The sequence below is a fragment of the Arachis ipaensis genome, chromosome B09, assembly GCF_000816755.2.
Source record: "Arachis ipaensis cultivar K30076 chromosome B09, Araip1.1, whole genome shotgun sequence".
Taxonomy (NCBI): domain Eukaryota; kingdom Viridiplantae; phylum Streptophyta; class Magnoliopsida; order Fabales; family Fabaceae; genus Arachis; species Arachis ipaensis.
Window position 1 is genome coordinate 44,784,275 of NC_029793.2, and position 14,733 is coordinate 44,799,007.

The 14,733-nt window shown below is 40.0% G+C and overlaps 2 protein-coding genes across 3 annotated transcripts; both read right to left on the reverse strand.

Moving 5' to 3' along the window:
• On the reverse strand, window positions 298–1,294 carry LOC107617054. Of its 2 annotated transcripts, none has more exons than XM_021111683.1 (3): window positions 657–1,294; window positions 501–572; window positions 298–389 (listed from the first exon to the last, which is right to left on the reverse strand). In XM_021111683.1, the coding sequence occupies exons 1-3, from the start codon at window positions 940–942 to the stop codon at window positions 364–366; spliced, it is 384 nt and encodes a 127-aa protein (XP_020967342.1). In that variant the 5' UTR covers window positions 943–1,294; the 3' UTR covers window positions 298–363. The 2 variants fall into 2 exon arrangements, with proteins under 2 accessions (XP_020967342.1, XP_020967341.1); XM_021111682.1 differs by having other exon boundaries at window positions 501–575; window positions 657–1,290.
• LOC107616958 lies at window positions 6,429–7,536 on the reverse strand. The gene is made up of 3 exons (XM_021111681.1): window positions 6,768–7,536; window positions 6,612–6,686; window positions 6,429–6,500 (listed from the first exon to the last, which is right to left on the reverse strand). Exons 1-3 carry the CDS (start codon window positions 7,309–7,311, stop codon window positions 6,475–6,477), a joined length of 645 nt encoding a protein of 214 aa, XP_020967340.1. The 5' UTR covers window positions 7,312–7,536; the 3' UTR covers window positions 6,429–6,474.

Sequence of the window (14,733 nt, forward strand, 5' to 3'; positions counted from 1 at the left end):
AAGTGCGTTTGACTTTTCACATTATCAAAATAATTGACTCAATTCAAATCAATGCTCAACGGATCAAACTCAGATTTCAAATCTTTAAAGAATCAACTTCAAAACATTATATTTCACAAGCTGCACAATAATTCAGCCAAACAAACATACACAACCATTCGAGACAATCCAATAACACACAAGGCAGATACAATCACCAAATACCAATTGTCTCACATCAATATCCATATGTAATAATTCCAATAATAAACCATAGTTTTCGGAAAGCGCCCCTACCTCAGAACGCAAAACCACAGTCCAAACGCGTCACAGGAACCTTCTCTCTTAACCCGAAATTACCGGCCGCTTGAATCACAGCTTCGCTCACTTTTGCAGTAACCACATCAACTCTAATCGCAACACGTAACAAACGAGATTAACTCCCATAACAACGAATGCTACAACACCTCAACGTTTAACAGGATAGCAACTAAAGGGGTTACCGGAACGTAAACGCTTACCGCAAATAAGAAGTGACTGAACCATGAAGCGGCAGCCCTGGTAGTGATTCCGGTAGCGGCAACTTGCAGCAACTCCTAGCACACATCCGCATCACAACTCTCATGGTAAAGATGAACTTTAATGGAGAAGGAAACTGAAGACGGGTTAAAGCTTACCAAACGACACCAGTTCCAGTGGCAATTTTCGGCGGCAGCAGCGGTGGCCCTTCTCGGCGATCGGAGGCACAGCAGCCATGGCTGACGACGATTCAAGCTCCATCAATGGTGGCTTGGACCACAGGATCCCCGGCAGCAGCGGCGGAAGAAGGTCCCCCTTCGCGCATCCCCCTCTCTCTGTGCGGGAGAATGTGAAGGTGGCCGCGCGGCTCCTCTGCAACGACGGCGGCCACTCCCTCGTTTGGCGCGGCGGCGACCAGGGACTGGGTGCGGCTCCCTCCTTCATGACCTCCTCTCTCTCGCCTGGGTTCTGACCAGCGACGGCGTCGTCTTCAACGGGCAGCAGCGGAGTTGGGAGAAGCAGCGGCGACAGCAACGCCGTCCTCTACCCCCGCGCGTGTGCTCTCGGTTCGTGGGTCACCAAGGACGGTGACGCGGCTCGAAGCCCCAGGGACGGCAGCGACAAGGCGCGAGTTCGGCCCCTCTTCGATGCCTCTTCTCCGTGACGGTGGTAGCAGCGGAAATGGGTTCGACTGCGAGGCATGGTGGCACGGAGGCGAGGCAGCAGACGTGATCAACCGTGGCGGCAGCAACTCCTTCCCCTGGCCGGCGCGCTTCCTCCCTTCTTTTCCCCATTTCTGTTTTCCCTTTCTGCTTGCCTTGATTTCTGGTTTCACCGTGGATTTGGGTAATAGGAGGGAAAGGGATAGTGACGGCTAAGGGTTAGGGATTAGGGTTTCACTTTTGAAACTTAGGGTTAGGGGCAATTCGGTAATTTCATATAAGAGTAGGGGTAATATAGTAATTGAAACTCAAATTAAATCCAACGCTATTCGTACTTAGAAAATACTATTTGCTCATCAACTTTACAAATTATTTTCAATAAAATGTCCAAATCTAAAAATTAGAAATAATATAATTAATTTCTCTATTTTCTAAAATAACAGTATTAACATTTAAAATATTAATTATTTAATCCAAATCATATAGAAATCCTTATTATTTCACAACTACCAACTTTATAACTTGAATATAGAAAATAATCTAATAATTGTAAAATTGGATAATAATTACCTTAATTATCTTTAATAAAATAATTTCTGAAATTAAGGCTATAAATAACTATATGATTTGAGACTTGATCATAATAAGACTTTTCAAAGGTTCTGGGTCTTACATTCTACCCACCTTATAAAAATTTTCGCCCTCGAAAATTGATACAAAACAAAAGAATCTCATAACAGTTCACCCTTGAACACATTTAAGGGAGAAATAAAAATATCTCAAAATATAAACATATATATATATGGTCTTCAAATACATGGATGATCATATGCATAAAGGTACAAAGGTAGGAGTGTGATTGCAAGGCAAATGTTACAAGATAGGCTCAATGCACAAGGTCATATGATCTCAAGGCTTTACAAAAACTTGAGGTGCCAAAATAGGGCGCAAACCAAGATATGCGTTCACAAAGTAAAGTGGTAATTAGTGTGGTAAAAAGGCTGCAAAGCCTTTTGGTACTTGAACAACGGCATAACGTTCGCTGACAATTCTCGTTCCTACTTCAGAACTTCAATTTCCCAACTCCACCAAGCATATTACAACCTCATAGCCAATCATAAGCCTAACACCTGCAAGCCCATTCGCAAGGAACGAAACACCCACAACTCTTAACGTTGCACATCTACCGCTTCAACTTTCGTATGCACACATCACGTCTTAAAGAACTAACGCATCGCGTTACTACATATACATATCGCACGTGATATCAAAACAATTCTCGAGTCTACTCAGAAGGATACCAAATTCAGAACGGAGAGACAATTGTCAAAGACGATACTCATAGATTTGAAGGAATATATCCAATTCCAGATAAACAAGGATGCTCAAGCAATGAAGTTTGCTAGACACAATTTCATTGACAACTTCAAAAATAACCCTTGGATCAAAGAAATTCAATAGGACCAATAAGCAGAAAATCAGCGCATTAGTTTAAAACAAACTCAAGCTGAGTCGAGGAAGCATGAGGTTTACAGAAGAGAATATTTCAAACCCAAGACAAAACTCACAGAACTCGAGCATGATTAAAAATACTTTCGAATACATTGTTCATGAAAGAGTCGAAAACTTGCAAAAAGAAAAAAAAAACCACTTTGCAGTCTAGAAGAAAAGTTGAGCAACAAACATTCTTCAAAAGGGTAGCAATAGCATAAACGTGGCTTCACTTCAATACAATTTCATGTTGAAATAGATCATGTAGAATTTTAAAAACAAGATGCACACCAGCTTGGCTAAGAGCTAAAATATTTTCATCAAATATTTTAGAAAATTAGTTAAGTGCACAATCTTAACCAAAAGTAATTCACAAAACTCAGGAGAGAAATCAAATGCTTGTTCATAAACTCCCAAAGTCCATATTCAAACAAGCATGCATAACATTTATAGTAAGTACGAAAGAGGAAGCTAAACTCTTTTTAGAAAAGAAACTCTGAAGTAAAAATTTACTTATAATTTGGTAAAGAAAATAAGTAGTGCGTTACAACGAACCGATTTCCACTAAACAAGGAAGCTTTTCAAAACTTCATTTAAAATAGCGCATGCCAACTTTAAATTAACTTCATCAAGATTGAACAATGGTTTCAATCTCAATCAAGCAACAGAAAATAAATTTCACTTAAAACTTCTTACAAGAGAATTCAAAACTTCTTTAAAAGGTTCAAAACAAGACTCCAAAAGTGTTCTTAAAATCACCATCTCAGGAGAACATTCAGGAAGTTTAAGATGTACTAAAAAGGAGTCAAGCCTTGCAAGAAAGGATCTTAAATCAAAATAGTTCAAACAAGATTCACTAGGCATGAGTCATCAAACAAGCTTTCAATTGATCCAAAAGAATACAAAAGTCATAGAAAAAGATAACTCAATCATTTGTAATTTCTCAATGATAAATCCTTGACTAAAAACTCTTGTAGAGATAATGGGAGAATAGACAATGCACTAACTTGAAACGAATTAAACTGACCCTCATAAGGATGAGATTCACAAGAGAGGACAAACCAAGATCAATGGTAATGTTCACAAAAGGTAAAAGATTAGTCAAAAATAAAGTAAAGTATGACGTTCATAGAGATGAAAGGTTAAATAGAGAATTTAGCCTGTTCATAGGAAGAAAGCTATGAGTCCAACACTTTCAAAAGAACAACAATGGCACAAACGATATAGCATGCTAAATCAAACTCAATACAAAATAAGTTAGGTAAAGCTTATCAAATGAAACTCAACCGGGATAAAAGTGAAAAGTCTTTCCTTTCCAAAATTTTGAAAAATATCCAAATACATAATCAAATGAAGATGTCCATTGGAACTATAGTAAAGTTACTAGAAAGTCAACTTGTATTTTAAATAGGTGCAGTTCTATAAACCAGTAAAAGTACAGTCGAGGTATTAGGAGTAAATAATTGTTAAACTATATAAGAAATCTTCAAAGTTCATATATAGATAAGTATGTATCTAATCAACAGCAATTTTTATAAAAATCTCAAAATTAGCTGTAATCACTTTCAAATAAGAGGAAAACTGAATCAACAAGTTCTCTAAGAATGAACACGGAACCCGGAGTTAAAAGTCAGAGCACATTAAGACAAGTTCAAGACTATATCAAAGAATACTTGAATCAAGAAGAACTCAAACAGAGGAAGATAGATACATCAAGGATCCCAAACAAACATATGCAACTGAGGTCAAACAAGAATGCATATGAATAGAGAAATAGAGTGGAAACATCAAATTACTTTTCAAGAGGAGTACCAAACAAGAACTTCAAGTTAGGATACAAAAGAACAGGTCAACTCGAACAGAATTCAAGACACACAACTGAATAGCCTCGAGAAATAGTTTCTAACGTTCCCAAAACCCGTGATTCGCTTTACTCAAAACTCGTACAACATCTATGATAACCCATCAGTACCTTCATGTACATAATTCACTAGTATTAAGCCGGCCAAACTTAATACCAAGAATTATGCAATGCAAGACTAACAGCGTTAAATCAATAGATCGTCATGTGCATAAAGCTCTAATTCTCGTCATTCGACAAGACCTAATACATGACAGACACTCAGAGTATGCAATTGAAGCATAGTCAGTCCATTCCTCAGGCTCTACAGGAAGAACAGCTCTGATACCATAATGTAACACCCAAACTACCAAAGCTCATGCTTCCGGCTGCGCAACTCTGATAGCTCGGATATTACGACGACACTTATACTATTTAATACTAAAATATGAGCTTGTTTGAAACTTTAAACCGCAACACCGCTCCCAAAAATACTTTCGTTCGATAACGTACATTCACAGGATACCATACAATTTACAAAAGCTCATAAAGAGTACATCCATATATATACACATAACACATAAAATAATATTACAAGCATTAGACAATACAATTCCTATCCCTCTTACAGAATATATATCAAGATAAAGGCGAGGGTACAATAAACCATAACTAAAACAATACAGAGCATCACAACAACAATTAAATAAGCTCTTCGTAACTTCTGCGCCCATATCCTGAAAGGGGAAAAATGTAGGGGGGGTGAGAACATCATCCTCGATCTCATTTCTCAAATCATCTCAGGCTCATAAGCCACTTTTTCTCAAGGTAAATCCTCCTTTTAAAACAAGCCACTCTCGACATCCTCTTTCCAAAACTTCCATAATCATGGCAAGTTAAAAGCCCCTTTGAGATATTCAAAATCACCCATCCAACAATGGGATTTTATAACAAAAGTTTCTCGGCAGAGTCCCAAGTCTTTAGGGGAGAATAACATAACTCATTTCGCCAAATTCATTTAAAATCATTAAAACATTGACTTTCCGATTTGAGTAATAAAATAGGATCTAAGCCAAACCGAGTCACATAATTATTTACTTCTTTCAAAGCCATTTCCTTTACTTAAACAAAACCGGCTTCAATTCCATAATTAAATCTGAAGCGTTTCAAACTGATAAGAGAATCATTTTTATTGTGTTAAACTAGAGTTCAAAGGGTGCTCTGAATCTTATTCAAACGTTAAAATAATGAGGTTCCTCAATCGAAATCCAATTCCTTTTAAAATCACGAAAACTCTTCCAATGGACACTCTTTATGTTTAATAGAGAAAAACATAAACCCGTTTTACCTTTTAAAATAGCCTCAAGGCAAAATTCTCTTTCGAATAGCTTGTACCCAAAGACATACTATTCTTCTTGGAAAAATAAGGAGAAATCATGATTCTCTTTTCAATAATTCTTTCAAAGCGTAGCTTCATCGTTTTCATAATTGTTCTAAGTAAAGGTAATAAAAGAAGCCCTAAATTCACAATCCTCCAAGTAAATAGGAAAGACATTAAACTCAAAATTTCCCAAATAACATTTCAAATAAAGCCTCAGTTTTTATGGAAATTTCGGCAGCATCTCCCCTAAAACTTGGACTTTGCCACCCGATTCGGGTCCCAACTAAACCGTTCCTCAATCCTTTTCAACAGTCCAGAACCCAAAAATCAATTCAAAATTCAAATAAATCCAACAGTCGCTGCACAATAATTCAGCCAAACAAACATCCACAACCATTCGAGACAATCCAATAACACACAAGGCAGATACAATCACCAAATACCAATTGTCTCACATCAGTATCCATATGTAATAATTCCAATAATAAACCATAGTTTTCGGAAAGCGCCCCTACCTCAGAACGCAAAACCACAGTCCAAACGCATCAAAGGAACCTTCTCTCTTAACCCGAAATTACCGGCCGCTTGAATCACAGCTTCGCTCACTTTTGCAGTAACCACATCAACTCTAATCGCAACACGTAACAAACGAGATTAACTCCCATAACAACGAATGCTAAAACACCTCAACGTTTAACAGGATAGCAACTAAAGGGGTTACCGGAACGTAAACGCTTACCGCAAATAAGAAGTGACTGAACCATGAAGCGGCAGCCCTGGTAGTGATTCCGGTAGCGGCAACTTGCAGCAACTCCTAGCACACAGCCGCATCACAACTCTCATGGTAAAGATGAACTTTAATGGAGAAGGAAATTGAAGACGGGTTAAAGCTTACCAAACGACACCAGTTCCAGTGGCAATTTCCAGCGGCAGCAGCGGTGGCCCTTCTCAGCGACCGGAGGCACAGCAGCCATGGCTGACGACGATTCAAGCTCCATCAATGGCGGCTTGGACCACAAGATCCCAAGCAGCAGCGGCGGAAGAAGGTCCCCCTTCGCGCATCCCCCTCTCTCTGTGCGCGAGAATGTGAAGGTGGCCGCGCGGCTCCTTTGCAACGACGGCGGCCACTCCCTCGTTTGGCGCGGCGGCGACCAGGGACTGGGTGCGGCTCCCTCCTTCATGACCTCCTCTCTCTCGCCTGAGTTCTGACCAGCGACGGCGTCGTCTTCAACGGGCAGCAGCGGAGTTGGGAGAAGCAGCGGCGACAGCAACGCCGTCCTCCACCCCCGCGCGTGTGCTCTCGCTTCGTGGGTCACTAAGGACGGTGACGCGGCTCGAAGCCCCAGGGACGGCAGCGACAAGGCGCGAGTTCGGCCCCTCTTCGACGCCTCTTCTCCGTGACGGTGGTAGCAGCGGAAATGGGTTCGACTGCGAGGCATGGTGGCACGGAGGCGAGGCAGCAGACGTGATCGACCGTGGCGGCAGCAACTCCTTCCCCTGGCCGGCGCGCTTCCTCCCTTATTTTCCCCATTTCTGTTTTCCCTTTCTGCTTGCCTTGATTTCTGGTTTCACCGTGGATTTGGGTGATAGGAGGGAAAGGGATAGTGACGGCTAAGGGTTAGGGATTAGGGTTTCACTTTTGAAACTTAGGGTTAGGGGCAATTCGGTAATTTCATATAAGAGTAGGGGTAATATAGTAATTGGAACTCAAATTAAATCCAACACTATTCGTACTTAGAAAATACTATTTGCTCATCAACTTTACAAATTATTTTCAATAAAATGTCCAAATCTAAAAATTAGAAATAATATAATTAATTTCTCTATTTTCTAAAATAACAGTATTAACATTTAAAATATTAATTATTTAATCCAAATCATATAGAAATCCTTATTATTTCACAACTACCAACTTTATAACTTGAATATAGAAAATAATCCAATAATTGTAAAATTGGATAATAATTACCTTAATTATCTTTAATAAAATAATTTCTGAAATTAAGGCTATAAATAACCATATGATTTGAGACTTGATCATAATAAGACTTTTCAAAGGTTCTGGGTCTTACAGCGTGCGCACGCACGCTGTGCGCGTGTGCGCCGATAGCGTCACCTACCCTCCTGGTACATGTCCCAGAGAGTTATGCCCAGTTTGTGCCTATCCTGTGCCTGCAACGCATGCGTGCGCGCACCTGGCGCGTACGCATCCTTTAGTCAAACTGTGCATCGGCGCGGAAGCATGCATGACGCGTCCGCGCCGGTAAAAAAAAATTCTTTTCTTCCATTTTCTTTTATTACATTTGGTTATTTTCATTTATTGCATTTTAATTTTGTTTTTATATCTTGTTCTTATCTTCTTTTCTAAGTTTCTTATTTTAATAATGGTGTTGAATTCTCTTACTCAATTGTTGAGAATTTCTTGGTTAATCTTGAGGAACTCATCAATTGTAGCAACCCGTCCACCTTGCTCTTCTTTGCATGCACCGAGGACGGTGCAAATTTCTAAGTGTGGGGAGGTCATCCGACCAACCTCCATGGGTAACAACTTCCTTTTTCAACACCAAATTCTTAATTTTTGGCCTTGTTAGTTAGTTGTTGAATTGCATGATAGGTTGCATGCTAGTTAGAAATTGTACATATTTTACCACTTCTTTTTATGTTAGGACTACTTGGTTAGGGTGATGATTTCTTTTCCAAGAAACTGTTTTTAGGGCACCCTACCAATTTGAAAAAAAAAATTTTTGTGTTGAACTTGCTTGAAGAATGTATTTTGGAACATGGTTTTTGAGCTAAGAACACAAGCATGTGAGTCAATAAAAATCAATGCATATGGAATGTGAATTAAAGAGAATGCATGAGTTTGTGAAAAAGTGGGAATCATGGGTAGCTAGGTACTATATTAGAATTTTATTGGTTGTTGTATGTGTTTAGTGAGAGCTTAGGCTAATCAAAGATACAAATTTCAAGCTCACTTGACCATATGCATCCCACCTTGACCCTAGCCCCATTACAACCTATGAATAAGTCCTCATGATGAATGTATGCATGCATTGAATAATTGTTGATTGTTAGATGAAAATCAAATCATGGAAAGCATGATTAGAAGAGAATTGAGTGATCGACCCTATACACTAGAGCGACTAGAGCGGATACACTTCCGGTGAGGGTTCGATACTCAATTCCTTGTTCCCGGCTTTCATGAGCTTTTCTTCTTGCAAGTCCATTTGAACCTCATTTTGATATTTGAATTGGTAGGATTCATGAATCATCATATGATCTTAGCCCTACTTGTTCATACATGCTCTTGGAGATTGATTTGCTTTTGACTAAGTAGATAGAGTCATATTGCATTTAATTGCATGCATGTAGATAGGCACATATAGTTTATTTGCATTGAATAAATGTTCATACCCTTTTCTTGTCCTTCTTTATTTTTAGCATGAGGACATGCTTAGTTTAAGTGTTGGGAGATTTGATAAACCCCAATTTTGTGGTTTATCTTGTGCTTAATTTGGGGGATTTTATCACCTTTTCCCACATTTATTCAATAAAATAGCATAGTTTTGTAATTCTCCCTTGATTTGTGCTTAAGTGTGAAAACATGCTTTTTAGGCCTTAAAATAGCTAAATTTAACTCACTTTAATTCCATTCGATGCCTTGATATGTTTGTTGAGTGATTTCATGTTCATAAGTCAAGTATTGGATAGAAGAAGTGAGGAGAAAAGCATGCAAAGTGGGAGAACTCATGAAGAAATGAAGGAACCGTAAAGTTGTCAAGCCCGACCTCTTCGCACTCAATCAATCATAACTTGAGCTACAGAAGTCCAAATGAGGCGGTTCCAGTTGCGTTGGAAAGCTAACATCTGGGGCTTCGAAATGATATAAAATTTACCATATGGTTGCTTTGCGCTCAGGGGGGCGCACGCGCCATGGACGCGTGCGCGCCGATGCTATACGTGGGTCCACTAAAGAGAAATTGCCCCCAGCGATTTTGCAGCTCATTTTGGGCCCAATCCAACCCATTTCTGATGCTATTGAACCCAAGGATTGAGGAGGGAATGAACCAAGAAGTAGTCATAGTTTAGTTTTTATCATGTTTTAGGCTAGAATTCTAGAGAGAAAGGCTCTCTCCTCTCTCTAGATTTAGGATAGTTTAGGTTTAATTTTCTTAAATCCAACTTTTAATTCTTGTTTTAATTTAGTTTCTCCTTTTAATTTCTTATTGTTACATCTCTACTCTTCTAGTTTTACTTGTCATTTCCTTTATTTTGTCCTCTAACCATTCCGCAACCCTCTTTAAGGGGTTCAAAAAACCAAATCAATTCAAAATCAAGCTATTTCCAAGGTGCATCATTTTCAGATTTCAAGAACACCAATTCAAACTCAAATCAATTTCCAACAGGATAAACTCGATTTCAATGCTTTTACAAGTTAACTTTAAAGAAGCATTTTAAGAACTGTCCATTTCACAAAACCGAACAATAACCCAGCCAAACAAGCATTCATATTCATCCAAGACAACCAACAATTACATAAGACCTATATAATCACTCAAAGATACATTTTCTCACATCAATATCCATATATAATAATTACAATTCATAAAATATGGTTTTCTGAAAAGGCCCCTACCTCAATACGCAAAACCACAGCCCAAATGCCTCAAAGAGTTCTTTTTGCCTCAACCCGAATTGACGGCAACCAAAACCTCAGCTCCACCTGTTCTCTCAAAAGCAGAAACAGCTTCAAATGCCACAAGTAAACTCGGATTCTAACTCTTAGAACCATTAACATTGCAAATACTTTATTACATAGAATAGAACACAAACGCAGGGCTTTTGAAAAAGAAATTACTTACTGAAATAACAAAGCGAAGCAGCCACAACTCCAAATTGACCCGGCAGCAGCTCCGTCAATAATTTTCAAGTGACGGCGGCGGCCAGAATCTCTGATAATAGCAGCTATACAACCACACAGTGTCAATAATCTTTCTGGAATTTTGAAAGAACAGAAACTAGACTTAAAACCCTTACCGGCAGTATTTTCGGGCGATGGTAGCAGGGGTCTGGACAGTAGAAGTGGCGTGGAGCTCCGCCGACTTGGACCCCCGTGAAGGCGCTGATGGAGCAAAATGCATCTGCGATGACACAGCTGACGGCGAGGGCTTCACGAACGGCGACGCGTTTGCACGGCGTGACTCCCCTTTGCAGCGGCTTGTGGACGGACCGGCGACTATGCAAGCAACGCGGTGGTGGCGACGGGCTGGAGTGCGAATGATGAGCGGATAATTTATACGCTTTTTGACATTGCTTTTAGAGTGTGTTTAGTAGAATCTAGTTACTTTTAGGGATGTTTTTAATAGATTTTGTGTTAAATTCACATTTCTGGACTTTACTATGAGTTTGTCTCTCCATTCGCTAATCTGAAATTCCTACCAATGAATTACATAAGTATCTCTATCCCTATTTTATTATATAATATTCGAAAACACCATTATCACTTTATATCTGCCTGACTGAGATTTGCAAGGTGACCATAGCTTGCTTCATACCGACAATCTCCGTGGGATTCGACCCTTACTCACGTAAGGTATTACTTGGATGACCCAGTGCACTTGCTGGTTAGTTGTATCGAAGTTGCGACAATCATGAATTAAGATCAGAGCACCAAGCTTTGGAGCCATTACCAGGATCTGTTCGAGCCTAGAGATCACAATTTCGTGCACCAAGTTTTTGGCGCCGTTGCCGGGGATTGTTTGAGTATGGACAACTGACGGTTCATCTTGTTGCTCAGATTAGGTAATTTTCTTTTTGTTTTGTTTTCAAAAATTTTTCAAAAATCTTTCAAAAATTCCTCACTTGTTTTCGAAAAAAAAAAAAATTTTTTACTAAAAATAATGGTTTCAAAAATAAATTATTCTATGGCTTCAAAATTTTTAAGAATGAATTCTAGTGTTTCATGAAGCATGTTGAAGCCTATCTGGCTGTAAAGCCATACCCAAAGACATGGTCGCTAATAACCAGTTCATGTACACTTCTGAAAGGAATCCTATGAGTAATGGGACGCCTATGAAGAAGGGAGTTCTTGAAGTTGATACTCTGAATGCCATATTGGCTCAGAATAAAATATTGACTCAGCAAGTCAATATGATCTCTCAGAATCTGCATGGAATGCAAGCTGCATCCAACAGTACTCAAGAGGCTTCTTATGAAGAAGAAGCTTATGATCCTGAGAACCCTGCAATAGCAGAGGTGAATTATTTAGGTGAACCTTATGGAAACACCTATAACTCATCATGGAAAAATCATCCAAATCTCTCATGGAAGGATCAAAAGCCTCAACAAGGCTTTAATAATGGTGGGAGAAACAGGTTTAGCAATAGCAAATCTTTTCCATCATCCACTCAGCAACAGACAGAGAACTCTGAACAAAATACTTCTAATTTAGCAAATCTAGTCTCTGATCTATCTAAGGCCACTGTAAGTTTCATGAATGAAACAAGGTCTTCCATTAGAAATCTGGAAGCACAAGTGGGCCAGCTGAGTAAAAGGATCACTGAAATCCCTCCTAGTACTCTCCCAAGCAATACAGAAGAGAATCCAAAAGGAGAGTGCAAGGCCATTGACATAAGTTCCATGGCCGAACCTGTGAGGAGAGGAGAGGACGTGAATCCCAAGGAGGAAGACCTCCTGGGACGTCCAGTGGTCAATAAGGAGCTTCCCTCTGAGGAACCAAAGGACTCTGGGGCTCATCTAGAGACCATAGAGATCCCATTGAACCTCCTTATGCCCTTCATGAGCTCTGATGAGCATTTCTCTTCTAAAGAGAATGAGGATGTTACTGAAGAGCAAACTGCCAAGTTTCTTGGTGCAATCATGAAGCTGAATGCCAAACTATTTGGCATTAATACTTGGGAAGTTGAACCTCCCTTGTTCATCAATGAACTAAGTGATCTGGATCAACTTACATTGCCTCAGAAGAGACAGGATCCTGGAAAGTTCATAATACCCTGCACCATAGGCACCATGGTCTTTAAGGCTCTGTGTGACCTTGGTTCAGGAATAAACCTCATGCCCCTCTCTGTAATAGAGAAACTGGAAATCTATGGGGTGCAAGCTGCTAAAATCTCATTAGAGATGGCAGACAGCTCTAGAAAACAGGCTTATGGACAAGTAGAAGACGTGTTAGTAAAGGTTGAAGGCCTTTACATCCCTGCTGATTTTATAGTCCTGGATACTGGAAAGGAAGAGGATGAATCCATCATCCTAGGAAGACCTTTCCTGGCCACAGCAAGAGCTGTGATTGATGTTGACAGAGGTGAAATATTCCTTCAATGGAATGAGAACTCCCTTGTGTTTAAAACTCAAGGATCCCCCTCTGCACCATGGAGAGGAAGCAGAAAAAGCTTCTCTCCAAGCAGAGTCAACCAGAGCCCCCACAGTCAAACTCTAAGTTTGGTGTTGGGAGGCCACAACCAAACTCTAAGTTTGGTGTTGAACTCCCATATCCAAACTCTAAGTTTGGTGTTGGAGACTCTCAACAAAGCTCTGCACATCTGTGAGGCTCCACGAGAGCCCACTGTCAAGCTATTAACATTAAAGAAGCGCTTGTTGGGAGGCAACCCAATGTTTATTTATCTAACTATATTTTTCTTAGTTATATGTCTTTATAGGTTCATGATCATGAGGAGTCACAAAATAAATATAAAAATTGAAAACGGAATCAAAAACAGCAGAAGAAAAATCACACCCTGGAGGAGCATCTGTCTGACGTTCAAACGCCAGAACAGAGCATAGTTCTGGCGCTGAACGCCCAGAATGGGAGCATCCTGGCGCTGAACGCCCAGAACAAGCATGGTTCTGGCGTTCAACACCAGAAATGGCAGCAAATGGGCGTTGAACGCCCAAAATGGGCACCAACCTGGCGCTGAACGCCAAGAGTTGTGTGCAAGGGCATTTTACATGCCTAAATTGGTGCAGGGATGTAAATGCCTTGACACCTCAGGATCTGTGGACCCCACAGGATCCCCACCTACCTCATCATCTCTCTTTCCATTCATGATCATCCCTTCTTTTTTTTCCATTTACCACTCACATTCATACACCCACTACCTTCAAAAATTCAATATCTCTCTCCCACCCAATCCCACCCATATGGCCGAATACACACTCCCATCCATCTCCTCCATATCTTCTTCTTATTCTTCTATTCTTTCTTCTTTTGCTCGTGGGCGAGCAACATTCTAAGTTTGGTGTGGTAAAAGCATAGCTTTTTTTGTTTTTTCCATAACCATTGATGGCACCTAAGGCCAGAGAAACCTATAGAAAGAGGAAAGGGAAGACAAAAGCTTCCATAAAGTGTGTTTAGTAGAATCTAGTTACTTTTAGGGATGTTTTTAATAGATTTTGTGTTAAATTCACATTACTGGACTTTACCATGAGTTTGTGTGTTTTTCTGTGATTTCAGGTATTTTCTGGCTGAAATTGAGGGACTTGAGCAGAAATCTCTAAACCTTGTCTGTAGTATTCTGAGTAGGATTCAATGATTGAATGACTGTGACGAGCTCCTAACTCGCGATTGCAGGGCGTTAGTGACAGACGCAAAAGGATAGTAAATCCTATTCCGGCATGATCGAGAACCGACAGATGAATAACCGTGCCGTGACAGGGTGCGTGAGCATATTATTCACTGAGAGGATAAGATGAAGCCATTGACAAGGGTGATGCCTCCAGACGATTAGCCGTGCCGTGACAGGGCATTGGATCATTTTCCCGAGAGATGACCGAAAGTAGCCATTGACAGTGGTGATGTATCACATAAAGCCAGCCATGGAAAGGAGTAAGACTAACTGGGTGAA

What these genes read in the sequence shown, in the direction of transcription:
- LOC107616958 (XM_021111681.1), bottom strand. Translation starts at nt 7,311, where the DNA reads ATGCCTCGCAGTCGAACCCATTTCCGCTGCTACCACCGTCACGGAGAA. An exon ending in ACTGGAACTGGTGTCGTTTG is followed by an intron (nt 6,687 to 6,767) that starts GTAAGCTTTAAC and finishes GCTGTGTGCTAG; the next exon opens with GAGTTGCTGCAAGTTGCCGC. An exon ending in TCAGTCACTTCTTATTTGCG is followed by an intron (nt 6,501 to 6,611) that starts GTAAGCGTTTAC and finishes TGTTGCGATTAG; the next exon opens with AGTTGATGTGGTTACTGCAA.
- LOC107617054 (XM_021111682.1), bottom strand. Translation starts at nt 942, where the DNA reads ATGAAGGAGGGAGCCGCACCCAGTCCCTGGTCGCCGCCGCGCCAAACG. An exon ending in ACTGGAACTGGTGTCGTTTG is followed by an intron (nt 576 to 656) that starts GTAAGCTTTAAC and finishes GATGTGTGCTAG; the next exon opens with GAGTTGCTGCAAGTTGCCGC. An exon ending in TCAGTCACTTCTTATTTGCG is followed by an intron (nt 390 to 500) that starts GTAAGCGTTTAC and finishes TGTTGCGATTAG; the next exon opens with AGTTGATGTGGTTACTGCAA.